This window comes from Lytechinus pictus, chromosome 10 (genome assembly GCF_037042905.1).
Source record: "Lytechinus pictus isolate F3 Inbred chromosome 10, Lp3.0, whole genome shotgun sequence".
Lineage (NCBI taxonomy): Eukaryota > Metazoa > Echinodermata > Echinoidea > Temnopleuroida > Toxopneustidae > Lytechinus > Lytechinus pictus.
Window position 1 is genome coordinate 15,984,585 of NC_087254.1, and position 16,299 is coordinate 16,000,883.

Here is a 16,299-nt window from a genome sequence, read left to right on the forward strand (position 1 = left end):
TTGAATTATTAGAATACCACACGACACGTAGGGAACTTGTATTTGCAAGATTAATTTTAATAAATACAGGATATATGCAAGTATAGACAGATAATGATATCGTGCACACTGATGTTGATTGACGATCGGTTTGTGATTAATTATCCCTTAAGAAGTGATATAACAAATGCTCGAGACTCTTACATTGAGCATTGCGAATATCACTACCCTAGATGCATCCGCCATGTTCTCCTCCCGCGAAGAGGGAGAGAGAAAAAAAAATAAAAGAATCATCAATAAAACATCCCTCACTGATGGCTGTGATGATAGCCCTTTAACATTTTGACATGTTCAAAATGACAGACTTTTTAAAATTGTGATTAAATTTCATTTATTTATTTATTCATTCATATATCATTAAAGAACATTTCATAATCAATCATAAAGTATTCGAATACATACGCAATCTATGCAGGCAGTTTGAAATTCTGTATCCCTTTTCCTGATGATATAAAGTTCTAAAATAGATACGTAATCTTTGGAGGTAGAGCTCAAAATTATGTGTCCCTATCCCTTTTCGACTTAGGACGCCTTGGAGGTCCTGGGCTTTTCCTTCGACGAGAAGATGTCCATGTACAAAATGTGCGCTAGTATCATGCACTTCGGAAACGTGGAATGGAAACAGAGACCACGTGAAGAGCAGGCTGAAATTGAAGAGACAACAAGTAAGTAGACATGCGCAGTTCTGTAAATCTTCCTCTCATTCGCGCATTATTATGATACCTTTCAGTAAGCATTTGCACAGTTGTAACTGCACATTAGCAGTAAGATGTCATTTGAGATAAATCAAGGTGCATTTCAAATTCACTGGCATAAGCCTTCGTGATTTGATGATTATTCATAATATTCCTTTTAAGACATTCTTTTTATATCATCCGCTAAGTGTTCACAATCATTGATATTTGACAGAGGACCGGGACAGAGGACCAAAAATATTACTTCCTGTACCCAAAGCGAACAATGCCGCGGACAATTTCCAAACTCGGTCACTTACGTAATATTCTAGTCGTTCATTCTATTTCTTTCATAGAATTACTACATGATATATGTGAATAGATTAAGCAACATTTTTCATTTGAAAGTGTTAGGTTTTCTCGTAATGGAAAATAGGGGAAAAACATCGGTTTGATAGTGCAAATAAACAATTGGTCTCAAGATATTTCCAATTCTAGAAAATGGGCAATTTCCTTCTCAATATTTCCTGACGCCGCCACTGTTAACCTTGACTTTTTATGTATCGAACAAAAATGAAACATCGAACTCGAAGCCCGGAGTCACCAGGTGTTAGCTGTGTAACGATATCTACTTTTCTAAGTGCTTCTTATTGACAATTCGTCGAAGGTTAGCAAGGCCCTAGGAACGAGTCATTAATAGGGTTGCTGATTTGGAAGAAAAAAATTGACAAGGAGATAAAACGAAGGTTTTCATTACAATTAATGAGGGGAATGTTGGTTAATATACTACTTTTTAGCATACCTACCTGATTTCCAGGGGTGCTACCTATGGTGTATAACACATGCAGCACAACCTGGCAAATCTTGGGGATGCTTCAGCATCCCCACTTACCAGAGTCATGAGGTTATCATAAAGGAAAGTTGAGATGGGCCTATATCGTGTGTGCTTATTTGTCCGATATTGAACAGACTAAACTCTCTGATCCTCAGAAGATTTTCGACCCTCACCGCTTTGTTTCCATCTCCTTTCTCCTTCTCTAGTCCTTGACAAGGTCGCCTTCCTGTTCGGCGTCAACAACCAGGAGTTGGTAAAGAACTTGTTGAAGCCCCGTATCAAGGTCGGTAACGAATACGTGTCACAGGGTCGTACCAAGGCCCAGGTAGGTAACCTCTTGACTTACCTCCAAGTTAAAACCGTTTACCTTTCGCTTGAAATTGAGTTTACCATCATATAGATATACAAAAATATATTTAGAAAATATACAAATATAAAATATGTACTCTAAAGTTTGTGTTATAACTTGTATGACCTTGTTGTTATAAAAGACCGTGAACGGTAGCATGAGTTTTCAATCTTTATTTTGGAAACTGAAAAAAAAACATACCGAAATTTTTGATCGTATAAGGATAATGAGAAGGAAATATGAAATTAAATCCATTCCTGTCCAAGATATCTGGTAAGGCAGTTCAATCATAGGCAGAACACATCAACTCTGTAGCAGGGATGTAGTCTTGGTCGGCCTCGAGGCCACAATTCGCCGGCCCTGGGCTTGGCCTCGGGCCGATTCGCATGTACAAAGTCTATGCGACCGACCTCGGCTACACACCTGCTCTGTAGACATGGTAGATCAGTTGATAATCTTGAGGTCTGTGTCTTCACGTGCAGGTCGTCTACTCTGTGGGTGCCTTGGCCAAGGCTATCTACAACCGTCTCTTCACTTGGCTGGTGAACCGTGTCAATAAGACCCTTGCCACCAAGGCTACCAAGGCCTTCTTCATCGGTGTACTCGACATCGCTGGCTTCGAGATCTTCGACGTGAGTTACTTTTAGTTACGTAGACGATATGTAGGCAGATACTCAATACCCTTTCAGAAAGGCATCTGCTAGGATCTATAAAGGTTGGGCGAGTGGTGATTTAATGTAGAGCATAAGAGTGCTGGGTTACTTAAAGGGGAATCCAGCCTTGGCCATAAAATGTTGTGTTGGGAAGAAGAAAAAAAATTAAACAGAATGGTGAAATTTTGAAAGAAATGGGGCAAGCAATAAGAAAGTTATAGCTGCTTTAAAATTGAGATCACTAATACTATGTAGATTTCAAATTGGCAACTGGGTAAGTAAATTATGACAAGGGACAAGGACAACTTTCCCATAGGCCATGTACTTTATTATCAGGGATTTGTGGTTTTCTCCTAAGTACCCATTCCCCTGGGGCAGTAATCTAAATATAACCCAGGTAGTACATGTATATTGTTTTATGTCCTCATGAAAGAAAAATATAATTTAAAATAAAACTATGGGGAAAAATGACATTTTAGCCATAATATGTATTGGAGTACATGGAAGAGTAGTCCTTGCCTTACATCACTATGACATCCCATATGCAGCCAATTTGAAGTATCCATGGGTATAGTGATTACCAATATTTACAACTTTTAAAAATTCATAACTTTCTTGTTGTTTGTCCAATATTGTTCAAACTTTCACCTATCAACTTGTCTGATTTTTCTTTTCCTTATAAAAACAATTTTTTATTTGGGTTGGATTCCCCTTTAAGCTTTGAATAGCCCTGAAGCTTTCAATTTTCGAGTTGGATTTTTTGGATTTTCTTATTGCTTCTGTACCAAAGAAGATTTTTTTCCGGGGGGGGGGTGTCATATTAGATTATCTAAAGAGGTAGTTTTTCGAGGGCCATCGGACCAAAGGATGGTTTTCATCGGAATATTTGCCGTGTATCGCATAAATTCTCTCAAGTAATGGTTGCCTAGCTATAAGCTGTAATATTTCTACTGTTAACGAACAGGCCCGTGTTCAACACGGCATTAATTAAGACAGCGGTGACATGCATATCATCAACGCAATGTTATTTTTACCTTAACATTCATGACAATATAACATGCTTGTTCGTATCCATTCAATCTACTTCACGGAGGGTTGTCCAACCTTATTTCAAAATAACCTACTGATTTCAAATTTAAAGCTCCTATCCTTTAAAAACTAAAAAAAAAGAATACTCCATATGATTGATTGGCCAAATTTTGCCATTCCTCGTATTTTGCTATCAATAACAAGATTGGAAACTCATTTCTATCTATCTGTACTCATATACAGTTCAACAGCTTCGAGCAAATCTGTATCAACCTGACAAACGAGAAGCTCCAGCAATTCTTCAACCATCACATGTTCATCCTGGAGCAGGAAGAGTACAAGAGGGAGGGCATCAACTGGACTTTCATCGATTTCGGTCTTGATCTCCAAGAATGTATCACCCTCATTGAAGGAGTAAGTCACCCCCCGGGCTACGATGGGTAGGGGTGGGGTCCTATATATTTGCGGGAGGATTTTTGTGTTCAATGACTTCCAAGCCATCTTAGATGGAAATGATTACTTTCCTCCAAGGATCTCTGCGTCAGGTTCCCTTTTCCGCTGTCTTCATATTCTTTCGTGATTTACAATAAATGTATTTTTAAAAATTGTGCTAGAAGGCCAATTACTCTGTTCATCTTAGTTCCTCTACTCTCCTTATAGGGTGAACATGGAAAAGTTTATTCCAAATATACTCACGAATTCACATTATATTGCTATCCAGTTTGTGGCCGAGTGGCTTAATGAATATGGAGTAAACTCGGGGAGAATTATTTCGAACACTTCTGCGAAGATTGCTAAGATACAATGACTGATATCGTAAAACATGGATAATACAGCAGTATTTGTTAAAGAGATGATAGCCAAAATTGTGTTTTGGATTTGATAGATATAGTCCGCTGCAACAAACGAATACGAAAAAGGAGGTACATTGATAAATTTTACCAAAAAAATAAGAACAGACAAACTCAACAAAAGTCGCAACGAGAATTTATCTCATTGTACTTCCCGTAATTATGATATTTCTATTACTTGTCTTTCCTGGGTTGAATCGGCATGTGCAGACTATGTCAAACATAATCAGAATGTCCAAATATTAATCCTCCACCTCTATTTAGCCTATGGGTGTATTCGCCATGCTAGAGGAAGAATGTATGTTCCCCAAGGCTACTGATTTCACCTTCCTGGACAAACTGTTGAAGCAGCATCAAGGCAAGAAGATCCTCACCAAGCCAGGAGTGGGAGGACAGAAGAAGGAGAAGAAGCACCCAGTCCACTTTGAGATCCACCACTACGCTGGAACCGTAAGTCACCACGTATTCTACCTCACTTCTCAAGGGCCCGTATTCCGAAGTCGGGTTCATTTTTATTGACTGTTGAGCATTTTTAATATGGAAGTTACCATTGGATGACAAAGTTACTACTATTATAACTTTTTATTTGAATCTACACCATTCTATTTGATTCTGTCGTGTTTTAAAAAGCCCATCTTTTGTAGATGAATCATGAATCCAAAAGAATGCTTTCCTGCTTGGCTGGAGTCTTTATTTTACCAATGAACAAGTGCAAACTGAATACTTACGTAGTGAAGAAATAGAGACAGACTCAAGCAAGTTGGTATCAGCATTATTTAAATAAAAATGATATGCGTTACCATTGAAACTGTAGGTCGACTACAACGTTGAGAGTTGGCTGGACAAGAACAAGGATCCTCTAAACGAGGCCGTGGTCGAACTCTTCCGTAAATCCACAGATGAACTCCTCATGTCCCTCTTCGCAGAGACCGGACAGCCAGGTGAGTGTTGATTCATGCATGCATTGCCTGCCACAGCGTTTATGCCTCTTTACGCTTGTGCAGCAAAATAGATTAACTCTATGGATTTACAAATGTTCAACTCCGTGTAAGACATCCCGCTTTTTGTGAAAATTTATCATAAATGAGCAATGATGATGATGTTGGTGATCATGCTAAGATTAAAAGTGGTGAAAATGTTTATTACTGATGGCGACAATAAGGATGGTAATGATAAAGATAGGCCCAGTTAGTTTGAATAATCATTATAGTAGTATCAATAATGATAATAAAACTCATTTATTGATAATGATGATAATAATAATAGTAATAATAACAGGAATAATATTAATAATTATAAAACAATCATCATGTCTTTATAAATACATTCACTACTCTGTATAGTTTTGATGCTTTAAACAACATTTCCACTCATTATTAAAGATGATGACAAGTTCTTTAACACATAAAATGAATATACATGAACAAATCGTGGTCGGCCGAAATGAGAGACTATTCATGCAGATGTAGTGATTATTTCCTGGGGTGCCATTATGCTCCGGATTTGAAATAAAAAGTAAATAAGTGTTTGATAAAAATCGTAAATTAGCCTTAAAACGGACATACCGAAGCTTCTCGACATGGACTCATCGGAGTAAATTCGCATGAATGACCAGAACGGTTGGTTGGTGGGTGTAACCGCAACCAGTCATGTTCGTAAGAGCGCTATCTAAAGCAAATATAAAACAACCGAAAGAGACAATGGACGCTAAACGACGAGCAGTGACTGGCTGTCAAGGTATACAATTTAGACTTGGTATCATTCATGCGATTTTACTCCGATGACTGCATGTCGAAAAGCTTCAGTATGTCCATTTTTTAAGCTACATAAATAGTAAAGAGATGTCAGAGACAGGCCTATTTTGGATATAAATGAATAAAACTTTCATTATCGATATATTGATAAAGACACTGCAAAAAATGTATTCTTAATTTGGCAAGGTAATGGGTTTCGTGCTTATGAAACATAGTTACTTCATATTATTTTAGTCGAAAGTGTCTGTTTTGACGTATCAAGCATTTTCAGTTATACATGGCATTTAATTGTTGAATGCGCCATAATCCACATGGCCGCTAGCCACGAAATTTATATTTTGTATGAACATTATCCCATACTCTTAAATATTTGAAATATTATGTATTTACTTTTTATAATGATACCATAAATTAACATGGACATAGCTGGCCGTAGGGGAAGAGGTGAGTTAAATGTTTATTGAAAATAATTTAAAGTCATATACTGTAAACATAGCCTACATTACTCACCCGTACTTTAGCGTAGATAGCTGACACAATCTTCGTCTTCCAGTTTAGTTTACATAACTATTTGTCCATGATCACTTCTTCTTATCAGCCACTTTTTATGACACTTTAATTCACCCATCAAACATACAAATATTCCAAGAAATATGGTTATATTGACCTTGAACCCTAGTTGAAACGCTTAGCTGGCACTCATTTATCACGTGGGCATATATTTTTTTTTATATAATGATAAGCCTCATTATTGTCATCATACACAGGGTAAAATAGACATATATGTTTTAAAGAGACAAACCTTGACATTATCCCCTAATCATTATTTATATATGCCCTGCTGAAAAGAACACAGTGCCATACAGTGTGATCACAGTGTGTTATACTGTTAAAATGCTCGAATCTAACAGTGTGAAGATGATTTCACTGTGGACATTTTGACAGTGTGAGTATCCACAGTATGCTCATACAGTGAACTGTGTGAAAATGTGATTCACACTGGTGAAATGCTTAAAATTAACATGTTTAATATTGTGAAGGAAATTTCACATTGTGTTCCACACTGTGAACACACTGCGGCAAACACTGTGGGACACTATGCTATTATGATCAAGGGAGGTCACATTCTTAATGATACACAGCAAAACTGTGGTGTTAACGGATTATAGGACCACACCAGTCATTTCACTCGGGTGTTAAATTTACAGTGTAAGTTTAAACACCTATCAGTGTTATTACAGCACCTGTGGTTTATATTTCAATACCTCAAGGTGTGGTCCTCGAGGGACACAACATGGTGTCAATGTTAACACCCCAGGTTTTAAAGTTTACATTGACTTATTTATCCTCTTTCACATTTTTTTTGTATTCCTTAAATTTCTAGGTATATAAACGCACGATTCGCCCCTTATAAATGTTATATTTAGAAGTGTATCGTACACTTTGTTTACATATTAATATTTCCCGATAAAACATCGGATCATGAGGTTTACTGGGCTCGCACTAATTCACACCCGATCAAAATCACAGTTTTCAATTACCTTTACGATTCATCGATATTTATGGATACAGCCCTTTCCAATTTTTCTTCACCTCCTTGATAAAAAATGTATATAGTCATGATAGTTGACATTTCTCATAGTCATAGCATATCATAGATCACAAACCATTAGTCAGTGTTTAATGGTTTAAATGCCTTATAGCGTTGTGAATAAAGGTCCAATCAAGTAATCAACTCGGCAGAAGAAACAAAACTGGCATAGGCGTATTTGCATAAAACACCCCCCCCCCCCCCCAAAAAAAAAAAAAAAAAAAAAAAAAAACACCTTGTAATCAATAATAATGATTTTTTTTATTAATCACCGTATTACATTAGTTTAAAGCTATCTGTCTTAAGACTTGGATCGAATTTCTCGTTTACATTGAACATTACCATTCGACCCAAATTCACAAACGTCAAGGTTTTCTGTATCATTATCCATGTATATTTCTGAAATTATCATATCATTTTATTATATTCTTTTCCAAAATTTTAAAACCATGAGATGACTTTTTACCCAAGCGGGTAAAGCAATATATTACCTGATATATCATCACAGAAGAAGAGTAGTTTTAAAGCTCACTTATCTTGTTAAGCTTTAAAATTACCCCTTAAAAGGTGATGCTTTGTCGTAAAAGCCTGTGGACGAGACTACGTGTTCACTGGCTTTGAACATTCCCTAAAAGATAATGGACAGATTTGCATCACAATTCTGTGACGCGTTTATTTCGTAAAATTATTTTGCTCTTGCGCAGAACAGCCAACACCTATGTTTCGCATGCGCGTGACAGTATTTTTGGTTAATGAAATTCGTTGCAACAGTTGTGTCGCAAATCTAAAGTGTTTTTTATGAAGACCTGTTGATGTTTGCTTACCTGATGGAATTAAAATCCGGGGTAAATGAAGCGTATTTCTGCCTAGTCTTGTCTACAGGCTTTACGATAGTGCAATATACCTTTGACATGATATCACTAATTTGAAATTTATATGTGTTAACTAAAGTGTATATGATCATCACTTTGGCAACAAGTATTTCTTCTCTGTTATTATGAACATGGAATGATGAATGATGGTCACATGAAGCAATGTGGATTAATGTGGTGGAAGACTTACTATTAACAAAAAAATCCAATTATTATTATTATTATTATTAGAACCCAAACTTAAAAAAACCAATGTGTTTGTTTTGCCTTTGTGTGGTAGAATTATCACTGCCGTAGTTTAAAATGAAATTCGATTTCTCTTTTCGGCGTTCGTGTTTTTTATGAAGCGATAATCTCTTTTTGTCTTCCATCATCATAATCCAAAATGATTTTGTTTCTTTAAAGTGAATATTTTGATAATGTATCTGCATGGCCCTAAATATCGTCATTCCTCCAGTAATATCAAGGAATGAATGTTAAGAAATAAATAAATGATTCGATAAGGTGAATGGAATAAACTGAGGAAAAGTCAATATTTCAATCTGAAAGTAAGTTTTATGGGAATAATTCTCTTCTGCCCCTACTTTGTAATATCCTATATCATTTCACAGTTTTATCGTTGTTATTGTTTAGTTTTTGTATGACGTAGTCATTACATAAGACAAAATATGACAAGCTAATGAAATTATCTCGTTAATTCACTTTTAATGTTTTTATTTCATTTGATTCATGGTCACTTCTATCGGAGGAAAGACAATATTTTGGGGGTCAATCGTTGTTGATTCTATGCTTCCCAATATACGTTATACCATGTTTATGATTTAATCCTACACGTCTTAACGTCACTGCTTTGTATTTTCCCCATCACATGTGTTTTGATTTTAATGTCTCAAACAGAATGTCAGTTTTTGTTTCTTGTTTGTTTGCCAAACACGTCGTAAAGTAACCGTCTATCACGTATAACATAATCTTTGTAAATAGCCAGGTATAAACAATGGCAGATTCACCCATATTTAAAAAGAAAAATGTGGCCGTGTGTCATAAACTTATCAATAAAAAAAATCATAGCCTTCGTTTGATAACTTCTCAAAATAATGCCACCAATACAGTAATAAGTTGGGGGTTTAAATGTTTTACATTCATGAACATCAGTGGCTTTAAGTTACTGTAAAATTGTATTCCCTATTCTGTAATATGCAAATATTTCATCATAAACACATTCAGTGACTTATAAGAAAATGAGGAAAATTTGAATTTTATCATCACCATGAAACTAAAATGAATAAATTGGCTTAGAAAGTAACTATAAATGAGGAAAATATGTCACACGGTGTAACAGTCGTACAGTAGACCTAATTAGAAAGTTTCTAAGTGATTTTTATGTCTTAGAATCTTGAATGTTTCTGATATTATGTGTAAACTGTAAGATTTTATTAATACCAGCCTTCAGTTTTCTAGAGCGCCAACAATCCCGTTTGTCGTTGAGGTAACGTCTTGTCTAAATAATGTGTATTTTACGTACTTTCTTCGTGTATTCCGGAGTGCATATCCCCTAAGTGAGTAGCAACTAGTATAGATTTTTGACTAGCTCTGTATGCCAACCCGTTTGTGACGTGCTTGTGTGTCTTCTTTTTGTGATATCCTAGGTGGTGGACGCAAGAAGGGTGGTTCCTTCCAGACCGTATCGGCCCTGCACAGGGTATGCTTACTATTACCATGCATACACACTCACACACACACATTTACTAGATACTTGAACAAAATACATTTCACACAAACACACACCCACGCGCACACCGTGCTGCTTGAAACCCACATCACTCTATCCCCTCTGGCATCCACACTGCATCTTCAAGCACGCGCACTTTCACTTTCTTCTTCTCATAGCAAGCTCGAACCCGGGACCGCACAAATACCAGAATGCATTTGTGCAGCTCTAATGCTTTTAAAGTGGAATGTGTCTATCTATCCCACTCCTCACAGTGCATCATTCAACCCAAGAAAGTTTTATTTTCCGACACCCCGACCCGCCAATGACATGCAACTTCTTCTGTCACGTGACTCTGTCTTAATACCTGTTCTGTCGTAATCCGTTTTATTTCTTTTAAGTCTTGAACGCTTTTTTTGTCTCTCTCAAACTTAAAAAAAAATCTGTTTCTTAATGCATTTTGTTCTTTTATTTTTTTCCTTGCTGCAATTGTTGTACATGTTGGTTCACACAGGCTCTGGCAAGGAGAAGAGAATCAAGACAATTAGCGCCGGGCACAGGGTTGGCATGAGTGATTAATGTCTTGATCGTGATTCTATATAACCTTAATCATTTCTTTAGATTTAGACAGTATCCATGTAGGATTAACTTGGGGGCTTTCCGTCTGGGATGTATATGTTGCTGTTTTGCTGTCTACCTTATTATCTAGTCCATTTTGAGCACTAATAGCTCTCATTTTAGATTTTTTTTTTTTAGAAATGGGATCAATTGGGTCACGTGGTCGTGTGTTTGCTGTCTAATGTTGTCCACTGTCAACATATTTTAGGTCAATAAATCCAAATTGACAGACTTTTCTGCAGCTTAGTTCATACCACTTTTGAAATTTGAAAAAAGGTTTAAAATTTCACTATTTAATTGGCATTATTTTCCAATACAAAATAATTGAAATCTCGGCCTAACTGCTATTCTTTAAGAAAAATCCTATGCATATCATTATACCTTATATTGTATATATCATTGAAATCTTCAATAGAAATACGTGAATTGTGTTTAATAATTGAGATTATGTAGACATGAGTAATTTTAGTTTTTAAATAAATAATTGAAATTGTCTGATTGTTTTATTCAAATTAGTTTTGTAAGGCTTAAATCAAAGAAAAAAAACACGCACCTTTCACTGATAAGAAGCTAAATAATCTTCTTCGTATGACTTATAGCCTGACGTGGTCTGCTCTTTATACTAATTGCATGGTTTTCTTTTTTTTCTTGACAACATCTTCAACTATTAATTCCACAAGAAAATCACTGATCTTATTTGCAAGACCCCAGACCCCCCATCCTTACATATCATTTCAACACTGCATTACAAGGGAAAAACAAAAATATTTGCATTCGACCTTTCCTCCCTAAGTATAGATCCTTAAAAAGCTTGAGCAATCACATTACAGAGCTGAATTTAAAGTTATTTGGTACGCACTAAACCATTGCAAAAATCGACTAATTTTCCTACGAATATGAGAACGAATTGCTGCATTTTGTGCATAATGAGGAGCAAAAAGGGGCATGTATTACATTGAAAAATATCGTTTTTGTATATTGGAGTAAGACGGCTTATGACGAGGAGTTTTCGTTAAAGAGAACATAATTTAAAAGCATTAATTAACAGAAATCTTGTCTTCATGCATGAATTCTAAAGTAACCATTAATAACAGAAACTTCCAGCAATCTTTGCTTACTTTCTTCAATATATATATTTTCCTCCCAAACAAAACACACAGACACAAAATCTCACATTTATAACTTAATTTGTATTTAATGTTTTCATGATGTTTTGTTTTCTCTTGTTATTATGTTAGCATACCACGACTCAACTTATCAAAGTTCCCGGTCTAAAATAAAACATTATCCAAAAGAATTTTTTTTTCTGCCGAATTAATTATCAAAATAAACCGATATTGACAGAATTTTGTCGAATTAAAAAAAAAAGAAATAAGAAATAAACGATTTCATACAACAAAGTCTCTTCTGGTTGATTTCTTGTGATAATTTATTACTGTGAAAGAAGTACAACGAATGTTCTCAAGCAAAGAAAATTAACTCATTATCAATAATTCAATTAAAAAAATTCTTGAAACCATTTCGTTACGTCCATTTTCTGATAAGTTGAGTCGAGGTAGAAATTTTGAATCCGTAATATTGTAATGATGTTGGAAATTAAATAATTATTTGTCCTTATTTTCCAGCCCGTTCCGTTACGTAATCAATTCCTCTTTCTCCAACAAATACATTTACCAACCAAGCCTCAATCTTCTTTTATTACACAGTTAGCCAAAAGTATTTGCCTGGATTCTCAAAACAAAATCGCTAATTGATACGGCTTTATTGATTCGTTGATTCTATTCCAATAATGTTATTCGAAATTGCACCAAAAATCCTTGTACATCATTAATAATAACATTAGTTTGGTTTGTTTTACATTGTTTGTCAGTGGATAAAGCTCAACTATCATTTATTCTTTTTATTGTATGAAAGTAAGAAAAGGGAAACTTTCATCTCTCGGCCTACCAATATGAAATTTGTAAGTCACGATCGCCAAAATGAACGTAGCATTAACGGGCTGGAAAGTTTACAATACATACACTTTGCAGTATGTGGAGTATGTAGAGCACAGTAGTTATTTTTCATATTACGTAACATTATCAAAATATTACGTTGCCGTTTTGTGTGAATATATTATCACAGATTTTGCTTTCAAACGATAAATCAATATAATTATTAGATCGTATAAAATTACTGATATACTAAAAATATAAGGAATTCTTTGATTTTACTTTTGAGCATTTGGACTAGGTATTCTAAGCAATATCTGAAATCTGACAAAATATTTATTATATCATGATTTCTTTTTAGACGAAAAGAGGTTTCCACGGGGGTATATTTCTGCAAGAAAATCAGTCAACAAAAACTCTACAAGTGCAAATCACTGTATTAAATCGGTATTGATTCTAAAGATTACTTATTTCAAGATTTCATTCAAAATCTAATAAAGATTTAATATGAAAGGAATTTGTACCAAAACCAAATATTTTCTAAATTGGCATATTCCATGTGGTAAAAAAAAACTCTAAAAGTGGGTTATAAATATTCCAGTGAGTGGCTCTCTGTTAGAAAGACATAAGGGTGATAGCAAACAGACTATCGCCTTCGAAAAGATGACCCATATTTCACCAATTTCTGTCTTCCCGCCTTCATCCCTTTTCCGCCAACAGGAGCAGTTGACCCGTCTGCTGACTACCCTCTACAACACACAGCCTCACTTTGTCCGTTGCATCATCCCCAACGAAAAGAAGGCCCCTGGTGTCATCGACGCCTTTCTTGTACTCCATCAGCTCGCCTGTAACGGTGTGTTGGAAGGTATCCGTATTTGCCGTAAAGGATTCCCCAACAGACTGCCCTTCGGTGAATTCAAACAGAGGTAGGTCGTGCGATCTTGTTCTTACCGCTTCCAGCTATGTATAACCATTTTAAACCGCTTCAAGCTAGGCATAACCAGTTCTTAACACTTCCAGCTAGGTATAACCAGTTCAAAATGGAAAATTATACCATAAGTACACTCTCTATAATTGACGGAAATTACAGACATGCACCATTAAAATCTGAATGACCAATTTTTTATGAAACGAAGTCCTAAAATATCACCTAAACCCAAGCTGCAAAATCACATCCTAAAGTATACAAGTATTGGTACAAAAGTGATAATTTCCTTCTTTGATTAACAATAATCGAAGCTAACGACCTATGACAAACAGCTTCATGACACAACCCCATGTATCTTACATTGAATGCCGTGATGTGATCCATTTTGATAAACACATCATCATTTAAAGGAAAGGTTGGATTTAACTCTGTCGATTTTCCATTTATGACAAATTTTGCTGCTTATTATGACAAAGATTCCTCTTTCTCTTGATTGTTCAGATACACTATCCTGGCTCCAAGTGCTGTCCCACAGGGATTCATGGACAGCCGTAAGGCTGCTGATCTCGTGCTCAAAGCTCTGCCTCTTGAAGAGAACGAATTCCGTATGGGCCACACCAAGGTATTAAATTATCTTTAACACATTAGCCGCTGAATTATGTGATTGCCGTAGACTTTTTAAAGGAACAGCCTTGTTTCAGTAGTCAATGGTTTAAATAAGCTCGATAAACGAACTTGACCACTGGTTGAACATTATGATTCGTAAATACTATGGAAACTTTTTCGAGGTATCCTTGAACAATGTTCTAAATGTCGGTAATGTAGTCGAAAATATGAATAAAAAAATTATTTTGACACTCATGTTAATCTCCGAACCTTCTAACACTATATCGTATGTGTTAATGGAAAACTGTATCGTCGTATGGATACGGAATGGTGAAAGAGATTGAACATGGAGAGGTTCAAAATCATATGATACTTTCCCTGCATGCTCTACAATTTTAAATACCTCCAAGACCGGAAGTCGTCATCACAGCAGGATATATCAGCTCAAATGTCTCCACCGATATAAAACTTCGACAAAAAATACTTATGGGTCCCGTAACAGTAACAAAAAGATTAGCGATTAATCGTTCGCTGGATTTTTACGATTGAGTGTACATTATAGTCAATGCAATCGATTGTAAAAAATGTGATCTGCGATCATTCCCGACAAGTTGTCAAGTTGCTAATCTGACAACTTTCCTCGATTTTGATTGGCTGAGAAGCACTGTTACTATGGAAACAGTCGGATTAAACATGACTTGTCGGATAAAATGTCCCGCGAGTCCTTTCACGAAACATTTCCCAGAGATATTCATTCGATTGAGGCTTAATTTGGTTTTCTTAACAGTAAACATGGTAAAGGCCTCCTTTGTAAATTCTGACCTTATTTTCCTATTACCTCCCATTTTCAGGTGTTCTTCCGCGCTGGTGTCCTGGGTAAGCTTGAAGAATGGCGTGATGACCGTCTCGCTGAGATCATCTCCATGATCCAGGCTCAGATCCGTGGTTACCTTGCACGTATCGAGTTCAAGAAGATGCTTGACCAAAAGCTTGGTCTGGGTGTCATCCAGCGTAACCTTCGCAAGTACCTGATCCTCAGGAACTGGGGCTGGTGGAGACTCTACACAAAGGTAAGATGTGCTACTCAAACATCGGGCCTTCGTCTTACAAAGACGTATTATTGATCCAATCAAAGTCAACAACAATTTCTATAGAATGTACAAGTCTGAAGTGTTTTAATGGATATGACGAACACTAAAAAGCGGGCATCATCTTTTTCGACAAAGAATGATGATAGACATATACATGTAGGTGATTTCCATGGATAAGTTCAATATCCCAGCTCGCCATATCCGGTTTCATATTACGATACAACAATATTGTCTGAAATCTATGAAAGGAACATTCATCAAACTTTTCAGTACCATGTTCTGCCGAAAAGGGTAATGCTTGTAGCCGTACATTCCTTAAATCCATGCTCCGGGGGAGAGGGGAAGGGGCCTTTGGATAAAAAAAAAACCTGTGCTCCTGCTACGAATGCAATGCCGCATGAAATAAACTGCTTCAACGTTGATTCGTCAATTAGGGCGCATAAAATTACGAGGAATGGTATCCTCTCAGCATTCTCTGTTAGAAAACCTAGTGATCCTCAAATTTGTTTTCAAAGCTAACCTTAGCTAATTTCGTTGATAATCATTTTAACTAATTATCTCGGTAACTCCGATACTGAGGACTTTCGATATCTCCCTCCCAGTTTCAGTCGGACTGCCCTATGTGAGACTACCAGGTGGAAAAAAATTAAAGTTGACCATATTTGGAAAGGTGATGGGCCTTTGGCAAAGGTTCTGCAACATCATTCGCTTCACCTTTTTTTCCAACTCTAATCCAGTGGGGCCATCATTCGTTTTCCCCTGTTTGTCTT

General features: G+C 36.2%; 1 protein-coding gene across 9 annotated transcripts in view; it reads left to right on the forward strand.

Moving 5' to 3' along the window:
- Positions 1-16,299, forward strand: part of LOC129270232 (myosin-16-like) — a 76,451-nt gene that overhangs the window by 29,691 nt on the left and 30,461 nt on the right. For 3 of the 9 annotated variants that reach the window (XM_064105416.1, XM_064105408.1, XM_064105409.1), the window contains exons 11-21: positions 566-704; positions 1,755-1,873; positions 2,380-2,529; positions 3,823-3,993; positions 4,695-4,880; positions 5,245-5,371; positions 6,611-6,628; positions 10,294-10,346; positions 13,625-13,830; positions 14,334-14,454; positions 15,290-15,508. In XM_064105416.1, coding sequence (XP_063961486.1) covers positions 566-704; positions 1,755-1,873; positions 2,380-2,529; positions 3,823-3,993; positions 4,695-4,880; positions 5,245-5,371; positions 6,611-6,628; positions 10,294-10,346; positions 13,625-13,830; positions 14,334-14,454; positions 15,290-15,508 — 1,509 coding nt within the window. Of the gene's footprint in view, positions 1-565; positions 705-1,754; positions 1,874-2,379; positions 2,530-3,822; positions 3,994-4,694; positions 4,881-5,244; positions 5,372-6,610; positions 6,629-10,293; positions 10,347-10,869; positions 10,917-13,624; positions 13,831-14,333; positions 14,455-15,289; positions 15,509-16,299 lie in introns of all 9 variants that reach the window. The other 6 variants (XM_064105417.1, XM_064105414.1, XM_064105412.1 and 3 more) reach the window with 3 other exon arrangements.